General features: G+C 44.9%; 1 protein-coding gene across 1 annotated transcript; it reads left to right on the forward strand.

Annotated features, from left to right (window-relative positions):
• Nucleotides 1-314: 314 nt before the first annotated feature.
• Nucleotides 315-1,960, forward strand: LOC119278823. Its single transcript, XM_037560162.1, has 3 exons — nt 315-717; nt 797-976; nt 1,080-1,960. Exons 1-3 carry the CDS (start codon nt 547-549, stop codon nt 1,695-1,697), a joined length of 969 nt encoding a protein of 322 aa, XP_037416059.1. The 5' UTR covers nt 315-546; the 3' UTR covers nt 1,698-1,960.
• Nucleotides 1,961-26,343: the final 24,383 nt, after the last annotated feature.

A 26,343-nucleotide genomic window follows, 5' to 3' on the forward strand; every position in this document is an offset into this window, starting at 1 on the left:
GCCAGGGGTGTGTGACGTACTTTTTCTTTCCTTGCGACGCACGGACATATTTACTGGTTTTTATAACACTAGCTTCGCTCTGAGATACTCCCAAAACATCTGAATTTCATTTGAGAAAACAAATGAGAGAGAAAAAAAAACATACGATTGTTGGCTTGCTCCGCCTCGCTACGGGATAGGGATCAGATCGCAACGACCGCTCCTCCCTACGGGTGACGCGGCGCGCAGCGACACAGCGCAAGGCGCACGTGTGCAGCCACCCGAGCCGCACGTCTCGCCTTAGCCGACAGCGCGGCACGCGCTCACTCCTCACTCAGCGTCTGTCCTCGCCTGGAACTCTCAACCAAATCCATCTTCAGTTCCACCCATCACCCGTCTCCTCGCTCCACGACACGGCCGGCGTGCGTGGCAGTGGTTATCTCTTTCGCGCGAGGTACCAAGCGTGGCGTGGCGGCTAGCTAGGTAGGGAGGAGTGGCAGAGAATGGTGGCGCCCGGCCTGACCACAGCAGAGCAGAGCTGAGCTGAGCTGAGATCCTCCTTCGCGCATGCTTTCTTCGCCTTGCTCCGTCGCGGCGTGCGGCGCTCGCGCGTTCCGGGGCCTGTTCGTGGCCGCCGTGCGGCTCCCGATGCTCCTCTTCTGCGACGCCATGGTGTGGGCCGTCACCTTCCTCACCTTCCCCGTGCGCCTCCTCGCCGCCGCCGACAGGGAGCGCAAGGTGACCAACTAAGCCGCCGGCTGGTCCGCCCTCGCTCGGCTAGCTCTGATTCTTGCTGTTTTTCTTCCTTTTGGGGCAGCTGGAGCGGCTGGTGGGGGAGATGCAGGGGCAGATGGAGCGGGTGGTGTGGGAGAACGGGGACCTGGAGCAGCGGCTGCGGACGGCGCTCAAGGAGAACGCGACCATGGAGGACATCCTCGACGAGATGGAGGAGGAGAACGAGGACGCCTTCGCCCGGATCGACCTCCTCGAGAGCCAGGTACGAGCAGAGTCGCCATTGGGGGGATGCAGAGCAGAGCAAGGGGTGTGGTACACTAATTTTGTGCTTGGCGTTTGTGCCTGCTCGGTCGGCATGCATGCAGCTCAAGGCGCTCAAGAAGGAGAACATGCGGCTCAAGGAGCAGAGAGGCAGGTCCGTGTGGGACAAGGCGGCGGCCACGGCGACGGTGGCCGTGGCTGGAAGTGGCGGGGGCAAGAAGAAGGCTAGTGAACCGAGGGCGTGGGAAGGCCAAGAAGAGGAAGAAGACGCAGCAGCGCAGAAGGATCGGCCCGTCGTCTTCAGACCCGGCGACATCGACGCCTTCCCGCCGTCGGAGGCGCAGGCCCGGCTTCTTCGAGCGACGGCGCGGCGGCGGAGCCTGTTCAGCCTGGGCATGTCGCTGGCGGTGGGCGGGATCGCGTGGTCCGCGGACAAGCCGTGCCTGCCGCTCCTCGCGGGGCTCGTCGCCGTGGTGACCATGTCCATGTGCAGCGTGTCGCGCCTCTTCCGCGCGGCCGCAGACCGCCGCGTCCCGCCGCCGGCGTCCGCCGCCTCTGACGGCGCCGTGGCGCTGCTGAGCCTCAACTGGTTCCTGCTGGGCGTGCTCACCTACCCGATGCTCCCGGGCGTGGCGCGGGCCGTCCTCCCGCGCACCCTCCCGCGCGCCACGCGCCTCGCCGGCCCCGCCATGGCGTGGCTCGCTGCCGCGGTGCCCGTTTGACGGCGTGAGGTGGCACCGCAGAATGGCCTCCGTCCTGTGTATCCGCGGCTCTGGTTGTTGAGCGTGTCCGAGTGATGCAGCCGCCTCTGTGTTTCCTGAGGCTGTGTGAGTCGTTATAGTAAAAAGAACAGTTTTTCCTAAACTTGAGCATGTAAAAACGTAGGATCTGCCCACGAATATGTGTATTGTACTTGTCAGATTCAAACAACGCACTAACATCGTGGCTTTGAATAATGCTATGATTAATTATTAGTGTTGGATAAGTTTTCCTCGGCAGTTTTTTTGTGGGTTTGGTAGAGCAATGCTACACTCGTAATCTTAAGAGCATCTCCTGCAAATTTGGAGATGTGAAATAGGAGATGTAAAAATTTACATCTTCACATCTCAAAAAAAGACAACTCCATCAGATGATGTATATTCGAGATGGAAAAAGGCAACTCCAATAGATGATACAAAAAAGAGATGTAAAAAATAGGCCGCTTCGAGATGGAAAAAAGCAACTCCAATAGATGGTGCAAAATGGAGATGTAAAAGATAGTCGGTGGCGGCTGTGCGTGGGGACGACGGAGGGGCAGCGGCGGTAGTGAATCGGGACCGCGGCGGCGCTAATCGTGGCGGCAGAGGGGCAGCTGGCTTCGCGCGATGGAAAGAATGGCGGATGCGGGCGGGCGGCGTGGAGCGTCTTCTCTACCTCCGGCGGTGGGTCGAGGCTAGGAACAAGACCAGGCCGTCCACGATCGCGCGCCGTGGAAGCCATTTCGGCAATTGGACCTTCGGCGAATCTTCGATTCGAAGTGGCAGCTGAATCGAATCAACAGCTGCGGGGGATAGCCGGCGCTAGTACGGCGAGGTAGGCAGCGGGGAAAGGAGGGCGGAGTGGCAGCGGGGCGGGCGAGCGGCGGCGGCGATGTCAATTTTGGGTGAAATTGGCCGGCGGCGTAGTCGGACGGGCGGGCGGCGGTCACGCTAAAGCCGGCGGAAGGTAGTTGGGCGGTTGGCGTGCGGCTGGCAAATTTACATCTCATGTAGGTGAAGATGCAAATTTGCACCATCAGTTCTTGTATTTTACATCTATCTTCGGAAGGCGAAGATGTAATATTTTTTGCATCTACATGTTGAGTGGGAATTTTGGGCGTCGAAAATGCAAAAATTAGTTATCTATTGAAGATGCTCTAAATTTAGATTTTAGGTAAGAGTATATTTAAGACTCATCTAGATGTGACATAACTATGTCATATCTAAGTATGATATCATCCTATCTTTCTCTAATAATAAAGCACGCAGTGCATCTTGTCGTATGTCGCGGAATTGCCCCTAGAGTTCGCATGAATTCCACCCTATGCCACCGGTAAGTGCAAAATACGAGTTGTTCTTTTTTTTTTCAGACCGCCGTTTCTTGGTTAAGTATGCAACAATCCCTCAGTAAATAATAATGCTCTTCCACCTATAGAACACCTATGTTCGATCCCACAATAACCCTCTTTCTTTTTCTCTCCCTTTTCTCTGTTGGACATATGCCCGATTGGGCCGGCCTAACACGGCATTCAGCACTTTTTTCACTTTTTTACATTCGTCTTGTATTTTTTCTTTGGCTTTATTTCAAAATACTACGAATATTTTAATTATAAAAATCACTTATATACAGACTTTGTAAAAATGTGAATCATGCATTAAAGAAATGTCAAAGTTGTACAGAAAAAATGTTTCTATTATGTACAAAAAAGTGCAGTGCATATAAAAAAATTCATTTTTTAATAAATGTTAATCATGCATTTAAAAATGTTAAATGGGCATATAAAAAATGTTTCTGACGTATAAGAAAATTGTATACAAACATATACAATATGTATGGAACAAAGTAGACATAAAAAATATAAGTTTTCAAAAATATTATAATGTATTTGGACAATGTTAAACGTGTATATAAAAAATGTTCCTCATGTATAAATAAATATAAATGTGTATTAAAGAAAAGTAGACGTAGAAAATGTACAATATTGCTGATACAAGCTTTACGTAAACCAATGGCTAGACTTTAATCTTCATATTGTTTTAAACAGTTCCCATAATATAATTTTTAAGAATATCAATGTTGATATGTAACCATGAACATTTGGTATGCATGTCCTTACAAATTGATTGTTTTCAATGGAGCTGTATAATATGTTTGCAACCAAATTAAGACTTGACTTGGATTAAAAAAACACATATACCATGAAGGCAAAAATAATGCTCTTATGTATATGCTATCATTAATTAATAAAATATACTTTGCTATTTTCATCGTAATGCAAATACTTGTTGGGCACCACCGAGGAGGAACGACAACAAATGCGTAGAGATAGATATTTGTATTGTCTATATATTGGAAACAACTTGAATACACTTAAAAAATCATCATATATTTATGTTTTTTTACGCAACATCACTTATCATGTTGTTTTTCATGTAGCATCGTGCACGATTTCAAGAGATTTACTGATGTGGAGAGAGTGTGTGTGAGAGCTAATTTTTACTCTCACGATGCAACGCACGGACATGTTTGCTAGTGTCACTAAAGAAACAAACCCATCTATTGTGTGTTGTATGTTTGCTTGTCTCAATTTCGTGCTATTTGTTTGTTTGTTCTTGAGATAAGCGCCCAGGCCCAGCCCATAAAACAAAACTAGAAGTACTCCTACTTGCTGTACTCAAACTGGACCCCTAGAAACACACACCCCTCCCTCTCCCACCAGTTGCAAAGTTGATGGTTCACTTGCAACTGGGGGCCATACAAACACACTCCCTCTCCCCTCCTCATTTGTGACTTGATGGGAGACTTGCAACTAGGGGCCTTCGACAAACACACACGTACACCCTCCCCTAGTATCGAGTGCATGGTTGACTTGCAACTGGGACCCGTACAAAACACGACCCCTCCTCCCCAGTTGCACATTGGTGGTTTGACATGCCACTGGGGACCATGACAAAACAGGCACTCTTAGTTGCGAGTCGATGGTCGGCTTGCAACTGGGCCCCCCGACAAACACACAAAACCTTAGTTGCGAGTCGATGGTCGGCTTGCAACCAGGGACCCCGACAAACACACACACTTTTAGTTGCGAGTCGATGGTCGACTTGCAACTCGGGACCATGACAAACACACATACCCCTTAGTTGCGAGTTGATGGTCGGCTTGCAACTGAGGCCCCGACAAACACACACACCCTTAGTTGCGAGTCGATGGTTGACATGCAATCGGACCCTACAAAAACAGTCGCCACCCTTAGTAACGAGTCGATGCTTAACTTGCAACTAGTACCCGTACAAAAAATGGCTCCCCTCCGCCCTCTAGTTGTGCGTCGATGGTTGACTTGCAACTAGGATCTGTACAAAACACGCTACCCTGCTCAGTTGCATGTTGGTGGTTGACGTGCAACTGGGGACCTCGATGAAAAAACACGCATCTTTAGTTGTGAGTCGATGGTCAGTTTGCAACTGGGAGCCTTGACAAACGCACAAGCGCGCACGCACGCACGCGCGGACACACACACACACACACACACACACACACACACACACACACTTAGTTGAAAGTCGATGGTTGACGTGCAACTAGGGATCACGAACAAAACACACAACCTTAGTTGTCGATGCTTGACATGCAACTAGGGACCACGATAGAAGCACACACACTCTTAGGTGCGAGTTGATGGTCAGCTTGCAGCTGGGAACATGACAAACACACGCGTCCTGGCGCTGCTGAGCCTCAACTGGTTCCTGCTGGGCGTGCTCACGTACCCATGCCCCCGGGCGCCGTCGTCCCGCGCGCCGCCCGCCTGGCCGGGCCACCCATCGCGTGGCTCGCCGCGGCCGCGCCCGTATGAGGGCCCGCCATCAGTGTGTCCGCGTGTGTCGTTCTTCAGCCTGTGTGGGTGATGTAGCCGCCTCTCTGTTTTCTGAAGTTGTGCGAGTCGTTATTCTCCTAAACTTGTGCATATAAAAACGTTAGGAAATGCCAACGAAAATAAGGAACACGCTAAAACATTGTGGCTTTGAATAACACACTACTATTCATTTTTTATGATGTTTTTTTTTTCATATAACATGCGGAAACTTCAGTGTCTGATTACTTATGAGTGTTTTGTAAGCTTTTTCTTCGTCCGATTTAAATGTGAACTGCACCCTTAGAAAATGTACTTATAGGAGCGACTTGTTTTTGGTGGGTTTAGTACTCCCTCCGGTCCTTTTTACTTCGCATATAAGATTTGTTTGAAGTCAAATCATTATCGTTAGATGCGTCGTGACTTAAATTTTCATATTGTATAACTTTAGCATTGTAGATGTTGCTTTTTTTCATATATAAATATGGTCAAACTTTACGAAGTTTGACTTCAGACAATTATTATATGCAGAGTAAAAAGGACCGGAGGGAGTATTATACAACACATTTAATTCCATGACGCCGAGGCCAAGGAGACATAGCCTGGTGATCGCGCCTTCATCGGTATAACCTGGATGGTCGCGGTTGAGTCCATGGCCGGCCGCCTGGTCGTGGCTTCGCCGGTAGACGCGGAATGAATCTGGCCGGTTGCGACTAACATCCGTGGACTCTAAACCCTAAGCCGGTCACGGCTTCGTCGGTGTAGGACGCAGAGTATATTTGGCTGTTGCGACTACATCTGTCGACGCTAGAGTGCGGTCACGGCTTCATCGATGGAGGACCAGAGTATATCTGGCCGTTGCGACTACATCCGTGGACGCTAGAGTGCGGTTACAGCTTTTCGATGGAGGGAAGGAAGAGGGGTAAGTTCGGTCACAACTTCGTTTCTAGAGAGAATGTATAGGGTGGAGGACGCAGAGTATATCTGGCAGTCGGGACTACATCCGTTGACACTAGAGTGTGGTCACAACTTCTCGATGGAGGGGAGGAAGAGGGCTAAGTTCGGTCACAACTTCGTCTCTAGAGAGAGAATGTATAGGGTTGATGCTATGGCGCCGAGTGTGCTCGTTTACACTCCAGACGAACAAAGCTAAGAGGGATGACCATGGTGACTCCTCGGGTAGGCAGGGCTAGCGGACAAGGCTAAGAGGGATGATCATGGTGACTGCTCGGGTAGGCAGGCAGCGAGGCGGGATGTCATGTTAGATGGAATAGAAGAAAATTTTAGTAAGAAGGGATGTCATGTTGGATGAAATAAAAGAAAGTTATAGTAAGAAGGGATGAGTCGTATGGCATGTTAGATGAAATAGAAGAAATTTATATAGTAAGAACTGATGAATCGCAAACGCGATAGTTTAGAAGAAGAAGAAATTTATAGATGAGATTTATTTTTATGAAAAAATTAAGCTTTTTTGTTGTCGCAACAACGATGTATGATGCTTAGCGATGCACTCCATCATTATTGCAATAGTTTAAATTATGCATCATGATAGAAATAAAAAATTGTTTTTGTTAAAATTAGAAAAAAAATTTAACATAGAATTATGACTACTCACACCATAAAACAAACAAACACCCTAAAACACAAATAAACATATAATCTTTATATTCATAACCGTATGTCATTTTTTTCAAATAAAGAGAGGACAATTTAGGCCTAGATTTAGTTATTTTTTCATATATTTTCCGCTACACTTAGCAAAATTAATCACATAATGATGTTGTTAACATTAAGGTGTAGCTAATATTTTTGTTATATGATATTAGTGTCCGCTAATAAATACACATGTATTAAAGTTTGAGGAAAAGTTGGTACAAAAAAGAGTGACACTGTTTCTTCCCATTTTGACAGCACCGTGAAAAATTGGTTCAATCACATTAGAATCGATCAAATATGGGGATGTTTCTAGCACTTAGATGCATGCATATTTACATGTTTGTGTCTATTTTTGTATCATTAAATATCTTGGTAGAGACCTCTACCATCTAAATTGTAGAGGCTTCCAGAGGGAACATGATCTTAGGTGTATATTCATAAGAAAAATAGAGTATATCAAGGTGTTTACAAAGGATTTTTCTATGAAACTTTGGCATGGCTCATTTGTTGGTTCTTTCATGGCCATGTACATGGGTTTTATCTTTGTGAAATAGGACTGCTTCCTATATATATCGATGAAAAGTGTGTATTAGTTATTTTCTTTGTTTACCAAAAAATGACACTGACTTGTAACCCACTGTAACACCCCGAGACTCATGCTACAGTAACGTAACACCCCGAGACTCATGCTACAGTAACATCACCCTAATGATGCCATGTCATCACCTTTTACTAAACCAATTGCCACTTGATTAAAATTCAAGTCAAATTCAAATTCAAATAACAAGTCAAATTATTATTTCTTCAAACAGTAAATTAAAAATGTTCGTTAGGTTGTAAATATTCATTGAGTAATTGACATGAATTATCCAACACCTTTTGAATTATTAAATTGGCCCTAACCTATTTAAAACAGAGCCACCAACACCAAATTGAGCAATTTCAGTTTGAAAAAATACTTAGACGTTTCGAAATAAATTGTAACTGCTTGTGCCAACTCAAAATATGTCCTAGTATTTATGTGTAATTGACATAAGCAACAAAATCATTTAATATTAAATTAAACTGCAAATCACTGAAGAAAAATACAAAACAGTAACTATACATAAAAAGAAAAGAAAGCTAAAGCAGAAAAGAAAAGAGTCGAAGAAAAGCCCTTGTGGACTGGATAGGCCCAGCCCACATCCCCACTCCTACAAGCTGCTGCCGGCCGCGGCCTGGCCGAACGCCCGCGTCGTCGGCGCCCGGCGCGTGGCCGTGCCCCCTGATCCCCTACTCCCTACACTCGATGTGGTCGCGCCCCTGCTCCCCAGCGAGCCACTGCGCCCGCGCGCCTTCGTCCAGCCCGTTCCTCCGTGCCGCCCCGCGGCTGCGCGCCGCTCGCACCCCGCACCCGGCCCGCTCCGTGCTGCTTGCCGTCGTCGCCCCCTGCCTCCCCTGCTCGCCCCTGTCCGTCTCGTTGCCCTGCCTCCCACAGTTGCGATTGCGCCGCTGGCTCCGCCTCGCCCCGTGGTCCGTTCATCGCAGCTCTGGCCGGCCTCGCCGCGCCGCCCCGGCCGTGGCCACCGGCGTCGGGCCGCGCGCCCGCTCCCTTCGCTTGCTGGCCCATTAGTGCAGAACCGGCCTTTAGTGCTGGTTCGGCAACCGGCACTAAAGAGTGGGGACTAAAGGTCCCCCTTTTAGTACCGGTTCGTCATGAACCAGAGCTAAAGTGTCATCACATGGCACGAGCCAGGCCCGGGTGCGTGTAGGACATTAGTACCGGTTGTTAACACCAACCGGTACTAAATGTTTAGGGGGATTTTGGCTTTATTTTCCATTTAATTCTTTTTTGTTTACTGGTATTTCACGATACTACAAATTGTACACGTTATGCATATATATAAATAGATTTTCTCGTACGTACGTAGAACCGCATATATATATATATCATCGAATGTCTCACAACCAGCACCATTAATTATTCACACATACACACACATAAATATATATATATATATATATATATATATATATATATATATATATATATATATATATATATATATATATATATATACAATTTCTCTTACATATTGCCTTGGTGCCTTCGGAGCACGATGACAAGTGGTTCATGGGGGCGGTAGCGGGTAATAGTATTCTCCTTTTGGATCTATGACCTGGTCGAGCAAAAATACGGCTATTTCCTCTTGAAGTGCTAGTATGCGATCCGCTGGTAGGAGCTTATCCCGCACCTCTCTGAACTGTTAAGAAGGAGATCAATATGCATGTGTATTAGTTGTGCGACTAGATATCGATAATTGTGTGAATAGTGTTCTGACAAACGTACCCAATCCTGTCTTTGAGATCTGCTCCTTTCAGACGCCATCATGCGAATGTTCTCACAAACGTAGAATGCACACAGATCATTCCCTTGCGCCTGCTTCAGGGCCTTTACGAGAATTGAATTGAATCAGATAATGATTAATCAAGCATGATAATTAATTAATGGTATTAAAAGAAGAATTAAAGAGATGGTAGCTAGCTAGTACTACTTAATTACTTACCTTTGGTCGATGCCAACACAACTTTTTTGCCCATTTGCCTAGAGTCACCTTGATGAACTTTGCCCAAGCCCTGCCCGTCGGCAAAGAAAATTAATAAAGGGGTTATTAAATAGTTCATATTAGGAAATGACGAACTAATAATAGGCCGAGATATAGTTAATAATGATTGAAATTACATGTTGACTATCCCCTTCACGATGTTGTAGTCTTTATCTTCTTTAATAGTGAGTCCAGTAATTCAACTGTTCCTTTGTCAACTTTAATGTCTAACAAGATCCAGTGGAAACTGCATGCGCACACGTTTGCATGTCTTAATTAAGCGGCATGTGCATAAAATTAATCAACTACCGTAAACTGTATACACTTAATTATTAACATCTAGCTAGCTAGTAAGCAAAAATAGAATTTGTAGTACAAGACAGTGTGACTCGCAGGAAGTTGTAAGGAAGTACTATATCTTCATTGGTATTGAGGGCTTCAAGAACTCTAGTATGCTTTCCTCTACACTTGCTTGATAAATTGGAAGTTTCCATGTGTACTCATTAATGGTATTTGGGTCAATGAACCCGATGCCATAGCGTCCAGATTTTTTCATTTCATACATCTTCATCCTGCATATAATACCACAGAAAAGAATATAGTGAGGATAATTACATGTAATGATTGATCGAAATGATCACTACATAGCTAGCTTGAGACTTAAATTACAGAAAGAAATCACTTACAGACAATAGCAACTGACGATAGACTTGTCGAGTGCGTCTTGATTGTATAACTGAAATATTTCTGAATACTCAACGGACAGAGCTTTCTCATGGAAGTAATGATCATGCTTGACATTCACCATGAGGGACTCTCGATTGGAAATCTTGGTAATGTTCATGTACCATTGATGCAATTCATAAATTCTCGTTGGGAGATTCTTGACCTTGTCTGGCTCGACCAAAGGTTGGCCCCAGACATATTTCCATTTTATTTCCTCCTCTCTAAGCCGAGGCATGTGCTCGATTTCGAGGAGTTGTCCAACAATGATCTTGAGCATTTCAGCCTGCATTATATGCTCCTTGGTTATTATCACATCACCCAGCTGGGAACGTTAACAGTTTGACAATAATATTGGGCGCGCGTACTCTCATGTTTTGTTGGCACACCAAGCGGGGGGATCGATTGCGCCGCCTATTCTCCCAGCTGGGGAACGGTTTTCCCGCATTTTTTGCCAGCTGCTTGTTGGCTCGAGCTCGAGCTCGCTTCCTTCTATAGCCGTGCTCGATGTAGCTTCCTGATTTGGCGCTCATAGTCTGAGTCAACAGGCTTGGGAGCTGGTGCTCTAGCCATAAGAATGAAGTGGTCAATCGTTTTTCAGGCACTTTCTCCTTTGGCGGCGGTGCCGGTTTCGGTCCAAAATGGGCGTCCACTTGGGCCTGCACTATGGTTGTTTTGCTCCTCGGTCATGTCGTAAGGCCTCTGAGGAAGAGGAGCGAGGCTTGGACCATAGCTGTGGCGTGTCTCTTCTGCGATTGCTGAGACGGCAGAGACGGCTGACGTGGCTGACGCTGTGCCGAACTTGAAGCAGGAGGAGTGGCCTGACGCTGTGTCGGACTTGAAACCAGAGGAGTGGCCTGACGCTATGCCGGACTTGAAGCAGGAGTCTTCTCACGCGTTCGGGGACTTGGAGGATGTGGCGAACTTCAAGGAGGAGTCGGCTCACGCGTTCGTGGACTTGGAGGAGCGGAAGTCTGCTGACTCGGTGGTGGACTTCGAGGAGGAGTCGGCTCACGCATTCGTGGACTTGGAGGAGCAGGAGTCTGCTGACTCGGTGGCGGACTTCGAGGAGGAGTCGGCAGACGACGCGGTGTCGGTGGACTTTGACAGATGATGCAATCCTTTCTCCATAGGATGATACAATGTATGGCCTCTCCCAGTGTGCGTTCGCCGTCACCTCCAGCAATGTCAAGTGCTAGCATCGAATATGGCTCCACCACTTCATCAACCATGACACGAGCATAGCCCTCTGGAATCGGGATGCAATGGAAGGTTGCTTCGGGGGTAATTGTGAAAGCAACAACGTCCGCCACTTTCATGGATATGTTCTTCATTTTGGAGTGTAGCTCACAGTTAGTGTTCTCTATGATGTCATCCACAGGGTATGTATCCAGTAGTGTGTCGCCCGGGGCAGAACCAACGCTGCTTCTCGGCATGGATGGGACGGTGCTACCCAATGCTGGACGATCATCCGCTTGCTGCTGCCGCTGCTGAGACCCCCTTTCCTAGCTAAGTGAGTCGATCTGCTGCTCTTGCTGCTGCTGGAATTTGAGTGCCAAGTCTGCGTGCCTTGCTTCTAGGCCTTGAAGGCGTTCTGCGTCCTGCTTCCTCTGCTCCTCCTCCAGCTTCCTCTTCTTCTCCTCCTCCATCTTATTTCTTGCACGGGACCTATAGTCCTCGTTCCAATCCGAAAAGCCCTCATACCAGGGAATAACGCCATTGCCTCGTGTTCTTCCCGGGTGTTTAGGATTTCCCAGGGCGCGCGTAAGCTCGTCGTGCTCTCTGTTGGGCGTGAACACCCCCGTTCGAGCTTCTTCTATTGCAAAAAGTATCTTTTGTTCGGCTCCTTTTAGACTTGCCTTCTGCGAAACCAGGCCTGTCTTCGGGTCCAACGCCCCCCCCATGTGCATAGAACCAAGTTCTGCACCTGGGGGCCAGCTCCTAGTAACCGGAGTGATCCCTGCATCCTCCATCTCTTGCTCAGACTTATCCCACTTAGGTATTCCCACCGCATAGCCACCTGGACCCAGCCTATGGAACTGCGTCTTTTTTGCGGCATTGGCCTTGTTTTTTATCGACCGTTCCTTAGATATTTCTGAATCCTTGAATTTCACAAAATCGTCCCAGTGTTCTCTTTGCTTCTCCAGTGTTCCCGTGAATTCTGGAGTCTTCCTTTCTGCAGTGAGGTAGTTGGCCCATACAGTTTTCTTGTGGGTGTTGAATGCAATTGCCATCTTCTTAAGAGCAGAGCCCTTGACTTTGTCCACATCTGCTTTAGTGAAATAATCTGGTAGGGTGAAATGTTCCATCAGAGAGTCCCAAAGGGTTTTTTTCTCTATCGTCGACCCAAGTAACACCTGGACGTTTAGTTTTTGGCTCTTTCCATTCTTGAATGGAGATCGGGAGTAGGTCCTTCACAAGAACTCCGCACTGATGAGTCCACTTGTTCGCAATGTTCTTAGGCGTGCGGGGTTCGCCACTAGGTTTGACGGAGTCGATGTTGTACTTTACACCCTCCTTCAACTTTTTGCCCGGGCCTCGCTTTGTCCTGCTGTCTGTAGAAGCAGATTTGCTCGATCCGGAGGGCTGAAAGAAGAAATATCGATTCATTAATATATCTTCAAATAAAATAAAACATGTGATGATCAGCATTGTCTGTGTCATCATAAATATACCTCGCCGGTAGTCTTTGTTATTTGAAGATCAGCATTGTCTGTGTCATCATAAACATTGTCCGTGTCATCATAATCAGAATCATAGTTCATGACTTCATCAGCTCGGTCATCGAGATCGAATATCTTTTCATCACCCTCTCTGGTATTGTTCAGATATTGGGAGCCGTCATCTGCTTCATTCAGATCATCTAGCCTGCCAGGGTTGCGTATGATGTCGAACAATTCCTCTTCTCTCTCTCTCTCTCTCTACCGGTATTGTCCGCCATAGCTTTTACTTAACTAATACATAAGAAATATAAAACAATTTAGTATTCAAATTACAATGCATGGATGCAATCAATAAGGAAAAACTGAATCATATAGTACATAATATATGCATCGTCTCGATTAATATATAATCTCGAATACATCATCGTCTCGAATAATATATATAATCTTGAATACATCGTCTCAAATATTGTATATCGAATACATCACTGGCTAGGTACCTAATAAAGATCGAGTACTACAGAAGAATCTAGGGCGCCACTCGCGGTTCCTGGGGCGCGGGCGGTGGACACCCAAAGAGAAGGAACCATCAGAGGATCATATCTCCGGTCATCTGCCCAAAGAACCTGCCAAGTAGTGGAGAACCTGACGTCGTCCATAGCAGCCATGTAGCGATGGACATGCTCGTCTTCCTCCCTGACACGGCGACGCACCACCTCCGGCGGGGCCAGCTGCCTCTGCACCGAATGTGGCCCACGTGAATGCCACCAAAGGAGATCAAGGTCGACGACGCGACCCGAGGCCGGGTTCCTCACCAAGTGGCGTGCCCCTCCAGGTAGCACCTCCCAGTGCCAGCCCGGCGGAGCCCAGTCCCAGACATTGGTCCTCTGAAGCATGACGTCGTCGCGAACGGGTTGACGACAAGGATGCGGGCCGGGCATATCGTCGAGAACAAATACTATATGCCCGTAAAAAGTAACATTTTTTAAATGATTGGATTGTGATAACTAAAATTCTATATGCAAATTCTAACAATTTGACATTAATCTAATTCATCTAATTAAAACTAATTCTAAAATTTCTAACATTTCTGATTATATAACTAACATTTCTATAACATTTATAATATTTCTATAACTAAAAAACAGAAAAATTGCTAACATTTCTATAAATATGTCTATAACTAAAAAATAGAAAAACATTATAACATTTCTATATATAACTAACATTTCTAATATTTCTATATATATATAACTAACTTTTCTAATATTTCTATAACTAAAAAACAGAAAAATTTCTAACATTTCTATAACTAAAAAAAGAAAATTTCTATAAGTAAAATTTATAACAAAAAAGCTAATGTGTGTGTGTGTGTGTGTGTGTGTGTGTGTGTGTGTGTGTGTGTGTGGACATGGCGGCCGGGGCATGAGCTCACGGCGAGGAGACGACGGGGCGACGGGACGGGGTGGCGACGACGGGGCGACGGGACGGGGCGAGGCACGGCGACGGGGACGGCGACAGGGAGGGACTGGGGCGGCGACGGCGTGTGATAGGGGCGGCGTCGACGCGGCAGAGGAGAAGAAGCAGAGGGTGAACTAATGAATTTTTTTGAAGTGTTTTCTTATATAGAACCTACTTTTAGTACCGGTTGGAGCCACTAACCGGTACTAAAGGGCTGTTTTGGCCAGGCCAAGCGGCGGGAAGCGCCCCCCCTTTAGTACCGGGTGGTGACTTCAACCGGTATTAAAGACCCCCCGCCCTTTAGTACCAGTTGGTGCCACGACCCGGTACTAAAGGTGTGTGCTGGCGCAGGTTCGTGCGGCAAGTTTAATCCCACCTTGCTAGCCGAGGGGCGTGCGCACTGGTTTATAAGCCCCAGTGCGGTAGCTCTCTCGAGCTCCTCTCCAAAGCAGGCCTACTGGGCCTACCTGTTCTGTGATGTCCTATGGTCCTACTGGGCCGTTGCGGGCCTGCATCCTGGCCCAACAAAACATTGTGTTTCTAGTCGTATGCAGGCCGCTCAGGCCCATTGGGCGGGCTTTTTTATTTTCTTAAATTATTTTCTTTAATTTTTTTCTTTATTTATTTTTTTCTTTATTTATTTTTGAGTTGTTTTTTGTTGTATATAGAGTTTCTTTGTGAATATTTTTGCTTTAGGTTAGTGCCGGTAGTTTTCAAATTTGAATAGTTTAAATTTTGAATTATTTGAAATTTGTGTGAATCACTAGTTTGTGAATAACTTAACTTTGAAAATAGATTTTTCAGTGATTCTTTTTTCTTATGTTTAATATTATTAGTGTGTTTTATCATTATAGAGTTTCTTATGTTTAACTTAACTTTAAAAATTGTTTGCACATAAAATTTCTTCGCGTTTCAAATGCCAAAACACATAACTACCCTAACTATTACAGAGATTCCCTCCTGGGTGTGAAACACAGAAGAAAGTGATGATAGTGAATCCGATCACATCCCAGATCTTTGGGTGTGAAACTCTTTCTTCGCGTGTGTCCCTTTGCACCGTAGCCATGGAAAAATCTTCATCATTTAACTGGATGCTCGGGCCAATATTCACTGTGAATGGAGCAATTTCATGAAACTTTTCATAATCTTCTGACATGTCTGTCTTGTCATCCACTCCCACAATGTTTCTTTTCCCTGAAAGAACTATGTGGCGCTTTGGCTCGTCGTATGATCCATTCGCTTCCTTATCTTTTCTTTTTCTTGGCCTGGTAGACATGTCTTTCAGATAAAAAACCTGCGCCACATCATTGGCTAGGACGAATGGTTCGTCTGCATACGCAAGATTGTTGAGATCCACTATTGTCATTTCGTATTGTGGGTCTTCCGTTACCCCGCCTCGTGTCATATTGACCCATTTGCACCGAAACAAAGGGACCTTCAAACCACCTCCATAGTTAAGTTCCCATATGTCCTCTATGTAACCATAATATGTTTCCTTTCCCGTGTTGGTTGTTGCATCAAAGCGGACACCACTGTTTTGGTTGGTGCTCTTATTATCTTGGGCGATCGTGTAAAATGTATTCCCATTTATCTGGTACCCTTTGAAAGTCATTATATTCGAAGATGGTAACTGGGACAGCGAGTACATGTCATCTTGAATATCGCCATCATGCATGGCACGTTTCTGCAACCAACCAGCGAAAGTCCTTGTTTGTTCACGTGTAATCCAGTCGTCAGACTTCTCCGGGTGTTCGGAGTATAGAAAATTCTTATGTTCCTCCATATACGGAGCCACCAAGGCGGAATTCTGTAGAACTGTGTAGTGTGCTTCAGTGAGAGAATGCCCGTCCATACATATTATTTGATCCCCTCCTAGCGTGCCTTTTCCATCCAGTCTGCCCTTATGCCGCGATTCAGGACCACCAATCGGCTTAAGGTCAGGAATAAAGTCAATACAAAACTCAATGACCTCCTCATTTTCATGGCCCTTCGTGATGCTTCCTTCTGGACTAGCACGGTTATGAACATATTTCTTCAAGACTCCCATGAACCTCTCAAAGGGGAACATATTGTGTAGAAATACAGGACCCGAAACATTAATCTCTTCGCAAAGGTGAACTAGGACGTGCGTCATGATGTTGAAGAAGGATGGTGGGAACACCAACTCGAAACTGACAACACATTGCACCAAATCATTCTGTAACCTTGGTATGATTTCTGGATCGATTACCTTATGAGAGATTGCATTGAGGAATGCACATAGCTTCACAATGGCTAATCGAACGGTTTCTGATAGAAGCCCCCTCAATGCAACCGGAAGCAGTTGCGTCATAATCACGTGGCAGTCATGAGACTTTAGGTTCTGGAACTTTTCTCTGCCATATTTATTATTCCCTTTATATTCGACGAGAAGACAGACGGTACCTTCATGCTGAGCAGGCATTCAAAGAAGATTTCCTTCTCTTCTCTGGTAAGAGCGTAGCTGGCCTGACCCTGATGTATGTCGTCTTTTCCGTGCATACGTTGCTGGTCCTCCCGTGCCTCTGGTGTATCTTTTTACTTCCCGTACACGCCCAAGAAGCCAAGCAGGGTCACGCAAAGATTCTTCGTCATGTGCATCACGTCGATTGCGGAGCGGTCCTCTATGTCTTTCCAATATGGCAAGTCCCAAAATATAGATTTCTTCTTCCACATAGGTGCGTGTCCGTCAGCGTCCTTCGGAACAGGTTGTCCGCCAGGACCCTTTCCAAAGATTACCTTCAAATCCTTGACCATATCATGTACATCAGCACCAGTACGGTGGCGAGGCTTCGTCCGGTGATCCGCCTCACCTTTGAAATGCTTGCCTTTCTTTCTTATGTGATGCTTGCTCGGAAGAAATCGACGATGTCCCAGGTACACATTCTTCCTACAACTCTCCAAATATATACTGTCGGTATCATCCAAACAGTGCGTGCATCCGCGGTATCCCTTGTTTGTCTGTCCTGAAAGGTTACTGAGAGCAGGCCAATCATTGATGGTCACGAACAGCAACGCCTTTAGGTCAAGTTCTTCCTGTCCGTGCTCATCGCACGCACGTACACCTGTTCCATTCCACAGTTGTAATAGTTCTTCAACTAATGGCGTTAGGTACACATCAATGTTGTTGCCAGGTTGCTTAGGGCCTTGGATGAGCACTGGCATCATAATGAACTTCTGCTTCATGCAGAACCAAGGAGGAAGATTATACAAACATAGAGTCACAGGCCACGTGCTATGGTTGCTGCACTGCTCCCCAAAAGGATTAATGCCATCTGCGCTTAGACCAAACCATACGTTCCTTGGGTCACCTTCAAACTCCTCCCTGTACTTTCTCTCGATTTTTCTTCACTGCGAACCGTCAGCAGGTACTCTCAACTTTCCATCTTTCTTACGGTCTTCTCCGTGCCACCGCATCGCCTTCTCATGCTCTTTGTTTTGGAACAAACATTTCAACCGTGGTATAATAGGAGCATACCACATCACCTTGGCAGGAATCTTCTTCCTGGGGCGCTCGCCCTCGACATCACCAGGGTCATCGCGACTGATCTTATAACGCAATGCATGGCATACCGGGCAAGTGTTAGAATCCTCGTACTCACTGCGGTAGAGGATGCAGTCATCAGGGCATGCATGTTTCTTCTGCACCTCTAACCCTAGAGGGCAGACAGTCTTCTTTGCTTCATACGTACTCTCGGGCAATTCGTTGACCTTTGGAAGCATATTCTTTGTCATTACTAGCAACTTTCCAAATCCCTTGTCAGATACACCATTATCTGCCTTCCATTGCAGCAATTCCAATGTGGTGCCCAACTTTTTTTGTCAGCTTCGCAATTCGGGTACAACAATTTCTTGTGATGCTCTAACATGCGCTGCAACTTCTTCCTCTCCAAATCACTTGCGCAGTTTCTCTTTGCATCGGCAATGACCCGACCTAGATCATCAGCGGGCTCATCTGATGCCTCTTCTTCACCTTCTTCCCGCATTGCCGGCTTAGCTTCTTCCCCCATTGTTGTATCATCGTATTCAGGGAACCATGGCCAGGATAGATGTCGTCGTCCTCTTCTTCTTCATTGTCTTCCATCATAACCCCTCTTTCTCCGTGCTTGGTCCAAATATTATAGTGGGGCATGAAACCGGACTCAAATAGGTGGACGTGAATGGTTCTTGACGTTGAGTAATTGTGACCATTCTTACAGCCAGCACATGGACAAGGCATAAAACCATCCGCCCGCTTGTTTGCCTCAGCGGCAAGCAGAAAAGTATGCACGCCATTAATAAACTAGGGAGAGCATCGGTCATCATACATCCATTGCCGGCTCATCTTCATTACACAAAACCGAATAGACCAAATTAATACAAGTTCATACATAAAGTTCATACATAAAGTTCATATACAACACTTAATTAAATGCAACATACAAATAACCCTCTAGCTAAAGAATTTAAATGCAACAACAAATGCGATCAAGATCGCAACTAAGGTAACAATTGATCCAACAACATAATGATACCAAGCCACACTATCAATGGCATATTTTCTAATCTTTCTAATCTTCAACCGCATTTTCTCCATCTTGATCTTGTGATCATCGACGACATCGGCAACATGCAACTCCAATTCTATCTTCTCCCCCTTAATTCTTTTCAATTTTTCTTTCAAATACTCGTTTTCTCTTTCAACTAAATTTAACCTCTCGACAATAGGGTCGGTTGGAATTTACGGTTCACATACCTCCTAGATAAAAATATCCATGTCAACTTGATGGGCATAATTTGTCATAAATAGGAAATGCAACAACTAGTTTTAAAAGAGAATATACCACATCTGAATCATAACAAGGACGAGGGACGACGGGGACGGATATCAAAACCATGGCACTATGCATAACAAACAGCGTACGGGTAAGATAATTATATGAGTAACTATATATCCAAATCACACAAACATCAATTTGGTAATGTAAAACATTCATGAACAAGAGCCTCACCACAAGGTGGTGCCGGCGACGGGACGGTGCGAGCGATCGACGGTGGTTACGACGGTGATTTATAAGGCACTAAGTAAACCACACCTACATATGCAAACTAACTATTATTTTTGACCTAAAATTGCATATAAATCAAATACTAGCACATATAATTCCCCCCAAATTACTAAACTCACAAATTAATCACTATACAAAGCATTTCAAGAGCTAATCTAGCAATGAGAGATGAAAGGACAAAATTGCTAACCTTTGTGATCATTTGAATGGATGGGGGCCTTCAAATCTTGACAAATTTTGGGCAAAATTTGTGATGAGCTCGAGGAAGAGAGGGGAAGAACAGAGGAAGTGAGGGGAAAGGGGAAGAACACAGCAAGCTCGGGTGGATGAAGGGTTTATGTACGACGACCTTTAGTACCGATTCGTGCCACGAACCGGTACTAAAGGTGCTGGAGGGGCCCCAGACTGACAACATCCTGCCACCACTCTCTTTAGTACCGGTTTGTGGCACGAACTATACTAAAGGTTCGCCACGAACCGGTACTAATGAGAGCGGTCGGCTAGCCGTTGGAACCGGCACTGATGGACACATTAGTGCCGGCTCAAAATCAAACCGGCACTAATGTGTCTTAGATTTGACCCTTCTTCTACTAGTGGCCCGACGCCAGTAACTACGCGCCCGTTAAGGCCAATGGGCCACTGACAGTGGGCCCATCCCAAATAAAAAAATGGTTTGTACAAAAGGATTTAGGAATACAATTAATCAATTAATTGAATAATTAATTAACTTAATTAACTTTGTTTAGGTTAGCAATTAAATCTAATTAACCTGCTAATTAAAATGTTAGCTGATAATTAGTGGATAGCCTTTGACATGTCGGACCCATCTGTCAGTTTGACTGGTCAACGGTCAAGGTTGGCCGCTGATGTCATGTGGACGTATTAAATATTTTTGAATTAAATCAATCTGTTAATTTCAGAAAATGAATTAAAACTTTGAAAATTAATATGAAATAATTCTTAACTCGAAAGAAAATACATTGTACATGAATGTTGATCAAAAAACGAGACGAATCCGAATACACAGTCCATTCGTCTACCACGCATCCCTAGCATAGCGAACATCCAACCATCCCCCTCCGGTTCGTATGTCCGAAAATGCCAAACACCGGAGATACTTTCCCGGATGTTTTCCCCCTTCGCTAGTATCACCAAGTACCGCGTTAGGGCACACCTAACACCGCTTAATGTAATGGCATGCATCGTCACGCGTCTGTTTGCATTGTATTCATTGTTTCTTTCCCCTCTTCTATCCGGTAGGCTTCGAGACTTACGCCACTGCTACCCTGATCGACTACGATGTTGACGACCCCTTCTTCTCGACCGAGCTTCCAGGCAAGCAAAACCCTCTTGATAATCCTGATATCGCCTACTTCTTCTCTCTATTGCTTGAATTAGACTAGTGTAGCTGTTACTTACCGGTTTGATCCTATACTGCTGATAGCATGTCCTTGTTGCTACTATTGTTGATACCTTACATGCTATCCTAAATGCTTAGTATAGGATGCTAGTTTATCATCAGTGGCCTTATATTCTTGTATGTCTGCCATGCTATACTATCGGGCCGTGATCATTCGGGAGGTGATCACGGGTATATACATACATACATACTATACTTGATACATGTTGTGACTAAAGTCGGGTCGGCTCATAGAGTACCTGCGTGTGAATCACGAATGTGGGCCTGAAGGGACGGGTGGTTCCATCCAGGTAGTGATGAACCTGGGTTCCCGCCCCCCTCCCCCCCCCCACACTACAAGAAATATGTCAACTTGTGACCATTACTATTAGTCACTGAATGGTCACTGTTTTCCATTTGTGACCTTTTTGTGACCAAAAACATAAGGTCAAAAGCTGGCCGTTGTAAACTGACATTAGTGACCTTTCTTCTGGAATAAGTCATAGATGTTTATGACGAAAAAAAGGTCGTAGATTTAACGACCAATTATTTTGGTCACTAGCAATCCGACCACACCACGTCAGATCCACCGTGGCAAGCTGACATGGCAGAATTACGACCAAATGAAAAGGTCGTAAAATAGAATCAGCCCGGTCCATTTCAGCCGTCTACATGGGCCAAGCCAAATAATTCAGCCCATTTAATTTTTTTCTCTTTATTTTGCTTATGTACATGGGCCTCGCCCAATAATTTGGCCTTTTATTTTCTGGGAATGGAGCCTTTTTCTGATGAATTTTTTTATGGTGCACTATTGTTTTGGGCCACAGCCTTTTTAGTCTAGTTCGAATTTGGGCCTTGGCCTTTTTATTTTCTGTTATGCAGCCTTTTATAAAAAAAATCTTACAGTCATTTCTTTTTTTAGGCCCAAGCCTTTTTAGTCTAATTCTTGTTTGGGCCTCGGCCTTTTTAGAGCCCAGGTTCTTATTTTGCATAACTATAAACAGAAAGGCCCATGTGCACAAGTGATCCACAAGCCCAGGTTCAAACAGCAAGGCCCAAGTGATCCACAAGCCCAAGTGATCCACATAACTTCACAGAAAATAAACACAGGTTCACCAGATCACATAACTTCACAGGATCACATAACTTCACAGCTCCCAGGTTCACAGGTTCAAACAGCAAAATGCAACAAAATGCTCACAGGCTCACAGCTCCCAGGTTCACAGGTTCAAAATGCAACAACTACCTTAGCTCCAGGTTCACAGCTCAAAGACAAACTGCACAAGAGGTTCAAAGACAGCACAACCATCAAACTACCTTAGCTCCAAAGAGATCCATCAAGTGGGCTAACTTCTCTTCCTGTTCTTGAGACTTCTTGTGCATCAGCTCAAGTTCCTTGTCGCGTGCAGCTTTAGATTCTTCTGCCTTCATCTTGATTGCCGCCAATTCTTCTTGCATCACTTTAGCTTGAAGCTCGGACCTCTCCAGCTTCTGCTCAAGGTCACGAACATGAGCAGCCACTTTAGCAGTTGCTTTGTCGGAGTTGTTCCTAGATGACTGGATCCCAACATTTGTGAGGAATGTGCTTTGCTTGACAGATTTCAACAGCACTTCTTCGACAATTTCAACAGTAGACTTTGGCTCTTCACCTTCTGGTACCGGCGAATCCTTCATTTTTTTCATCTCAAGCTAGCATATGGAGGAAAATGATAGGCATTAGTGGAGAAACCAAACCAGCACACAAATGGATTATTTGAAGTAACCAAACCAGCACACAAAATCTATACAAGAAGATGATGACTAGTGACCTGGAGACATGCAATTGGAACAATATGATCGCTTCATTAAGCCTAGAATGGTGGTTCTATATAAGACGGCTTCCCGACTAACATTCAGATCAAATTTCATCATATCATAAAAATGCAACAAATAGCTACAGCAAGTTCTGATATCTTTATTGAACTATCAAACAACATCAAAGCATGGAACATAGCGTGTGTGAATCAAACAGCATGGAACTATCTTCATTAAGCTGTTCTGATATCTTCATGAACCCTAGAATGGAACTATAAGCATGGAACTATCAAACAGCATCAAAGCATGGAACTGGCTCCGAATTAAACAACATCAAATCATCAAAGCTGGCTGTGAATCAAACAGGGCATGGACAAAGCATGGAGTGACTTACTATAGCAGTCTCGACTGGCTCCGAAAACCCGTGCTTCTTGCTGTTGTGGGTGGCCTTAAACAAGTCAATCGCAGACAGCTCCTCACCCTTACGCTCTTCTTTCTGAAATGTTTTTCAACAAAAATCAAAATGTTATTCAGCAAGAATCAGAAATGTTATTCAATGAGGATCAAACGGTAAGGTCTCTAGAGAAAAGTTCTCACAGTGGCAAAAATGTGTGATGTGTAGTGCCTAGAACCAGTTCTCTGATTGTACACGACTTTTTCTCGATTCATCTTGTTCGACACACAGGTTTCCAACAAAAAAGCATACTGTCAGCATGATCATGTGCAGAACATAAAGCATCAAACAAAGCAGAGACAAACCTTGTGTCTTGGGGTAGACCACATCTCCACCAGAGCTTGCCATTCACCATCCGTCAGATCAGGCACCGGAGACTTAATGCTGACTTTATTTGCGGCTACAGTATCAAAATACTTCTTCTTGATCTGATGGCGTCTGTTCTTTGAATTTTCTGCAGAATATCTTTGCACGCGGTCTGGATGGTCTCCGATTCTGTGTTCATCTCAAAATTTGCCTACCAAGACAGCAAACAAGGTAGGAACAATATTAGTGATCATGCATAGGTGTAACAGAAAATAGATAGCACATTAACTATGAAACAAGTAGCTTACAACAACTTTCCCAATGTAGTTCTCCAATAGACTAGCATTTTGTTTGTATAGCTTGAAGTGAGGAAGAACCGAAAGATGGATTCTTGCAACGAGTCCACACTCAGAAGCAAGCTTTGCTGCATGCAGAGGCTTCTCTGGACGCTTCATCCCTTCGGCAATTTGGATAGGCACCTTGCTACCAAGCGACTTGGTGATCCTCTCTAGCCCTTTGCCCTTTCTAAGTCTAGTCTTGGTAGTCATTGCATCCGAAAATGCAATTGAACTCATAAATTAGAATAGAAATCGACAAATGCAGGAATCAACAAAAGCATACATGATCATTCCATTTGGAAAATGCACTAGTAAAAGATAGCATTGCAAAGGTTAACTTGCCTGATTGAAGCACAAGCTGTTGTTCTTCTTCATTGATGACAACATTCCTGTCAATAGAAGGTGCAACAGGGCTGAGGTCTGTGTGGACAGTGCCTGCTTCATCAATGCAGATGGTTCCTCCTTCATCTAGGCAGACAGTGCCACTTCCATCCAAGCTGAGAGTGGTTCCTTCATCCATGGGCGGCAACTCATCACCCATTTGCACCGAGGTCTCAGAGTCCATGCGCAGCAGACTTTCCTGATGGTCCGTCGCAGTCGCCATCTTTGCTTTCTGCCTTGTGACTCTATCAAGGGAAGGTTCATCAAGTTCTAGGATCCTATTTTTTTGTCCTGGAGCTGGGGCCATCACCCTTCCTGGAGGCATTGCAGCAGATGTTTCTGAGCTCTTCTTCTTCTTGCTGACTGTCTTCTTAACACCAGGCCTCTTCGTCCTAGATTCCTTCAGTGCCTCGTATAAATAGCACGGAAAAAAAGCATTAGATCACAAGAGAAATATGTGAGCACAAGGAATAACATAGCATAAAAGAATCCCAACCCTCCAAGCAAGACAGAGTTTGCACCTTAACGGTCTTGTTCACTACAACATCACCCACTTCCTCTCCATCAATAACTTCATCCTCCTTAGGATTGTACTCTGGGTCATCGTTGATAACTCCACTACCTTCTTGAACCTCATCACTTCTACCTTCTTGTACACCATTTGTTTTCCTAATCATCGACGCTATTGCACCGATGCCAAGGGACTGGAACATCCGATTGTTCCTCATGATATTTCTAGCCCTAACCTTCTCGTACTCGGTGAGAGGCTCTTCTTTGAATGATAAAGGAAACATAACTATTAGGTGAATGTTTGGAATGCATGGACAGACAGCCAAACATATCTTATGAAATTTTATTATCATTTAATCCTAGTTATTCATGTATGGAAGACTAACAACACACAGGCACAATTAAGCCAGCTTATTCAGATTGCAACAATACATTTCACTTAGCATATTAAGACACAGATTTTATGAAACTGAGAGTATAACCACAAGGAGCAAGTTGCATACCAACGGTTGGCCTCATGTTTGACCTTGTCATCCTTGCCATGGATGATCTTGAGGTGGTGCTTGCAAAATAGAATAAACAACAATCATATACAACAGGGATAAAGTAAAATGATGCACTTGTATCAATAAAGGAAAGCATTTGGTCCATCATGCGCATACAGTGATGTACTGTTATTAATTAAGCAAACATGTAAGTGCAATAAACAAGCATGCATGTACAGTGAAAATATATGTACACTAAACAAGCAAGCAAGCAAAGTGCTACTAATAGAAACAACCAAGCAATGAAGGAAACTGAAAAGAAGCAAGCAAATACTATTGATACAAACCCTAATTAATAAGCAAGCAAGTAGCTTCTTCTCCATGTGCTACTGATACAAGCAAGTACTGCTGATGGAAACCCTAATTAAGCATGTATGCTTGCAAGCAACATGTATGTTAGCAAGCAAGCAACATGAACTAGTGAATTGGTGTCATGTACACATGCTTAGATAGTCTGACAGCAAGCTAGACGAGTATATCATGAGGACCTTCAAAACAACTAGATGTTTCCACTTGTAAAGCATGAAACAACAATACTTGCAGAACTACAAAAGTAGATGAAAAAAATATTCTCAACTGCTCAATAAAGTTCCCGGTCTTTGCAACAACAACAACAAAAAAAGGCGAGAGGGCCGCACGGGACGTCCTCTATGCTGATAAAGAAATGCGCATCTAAATCATGTAATTCCACTATAGCTTGGTGACTCAACACATCACCGTCTACTTAACACAGATTGCTTTTGTGTTTGAGTACAGAAAGAATGCCATACCCGCAAAAAAAGGCCAGATCATGGGCAGCCATAGAACGATATTACAACATCTTGGGCCAGCACAAGGCATCAGTTTCGATGAAATCAAAGGGAAATAAACTTCTGGTTTCATAGGGGTGAATCGTGATCATG

Source organism: Triticum dicoccoides, chromosome 3B (genome assembly GCF_002162155.2).
Source record: "Triticum dicoccoides isolate Atlit2015 ecotype Zavitan chromosome 3B, WEW_v2.0, whole genome shotgun sequence".
In the NCBI taxonomy this organism is placed as follows: domain Eukaryota; kingdom Viridiplantae; phylum Streptophyta; class Magnoliopsida; order Poales; family Poaceae; genus Triticum; species Triticum dicoccoides.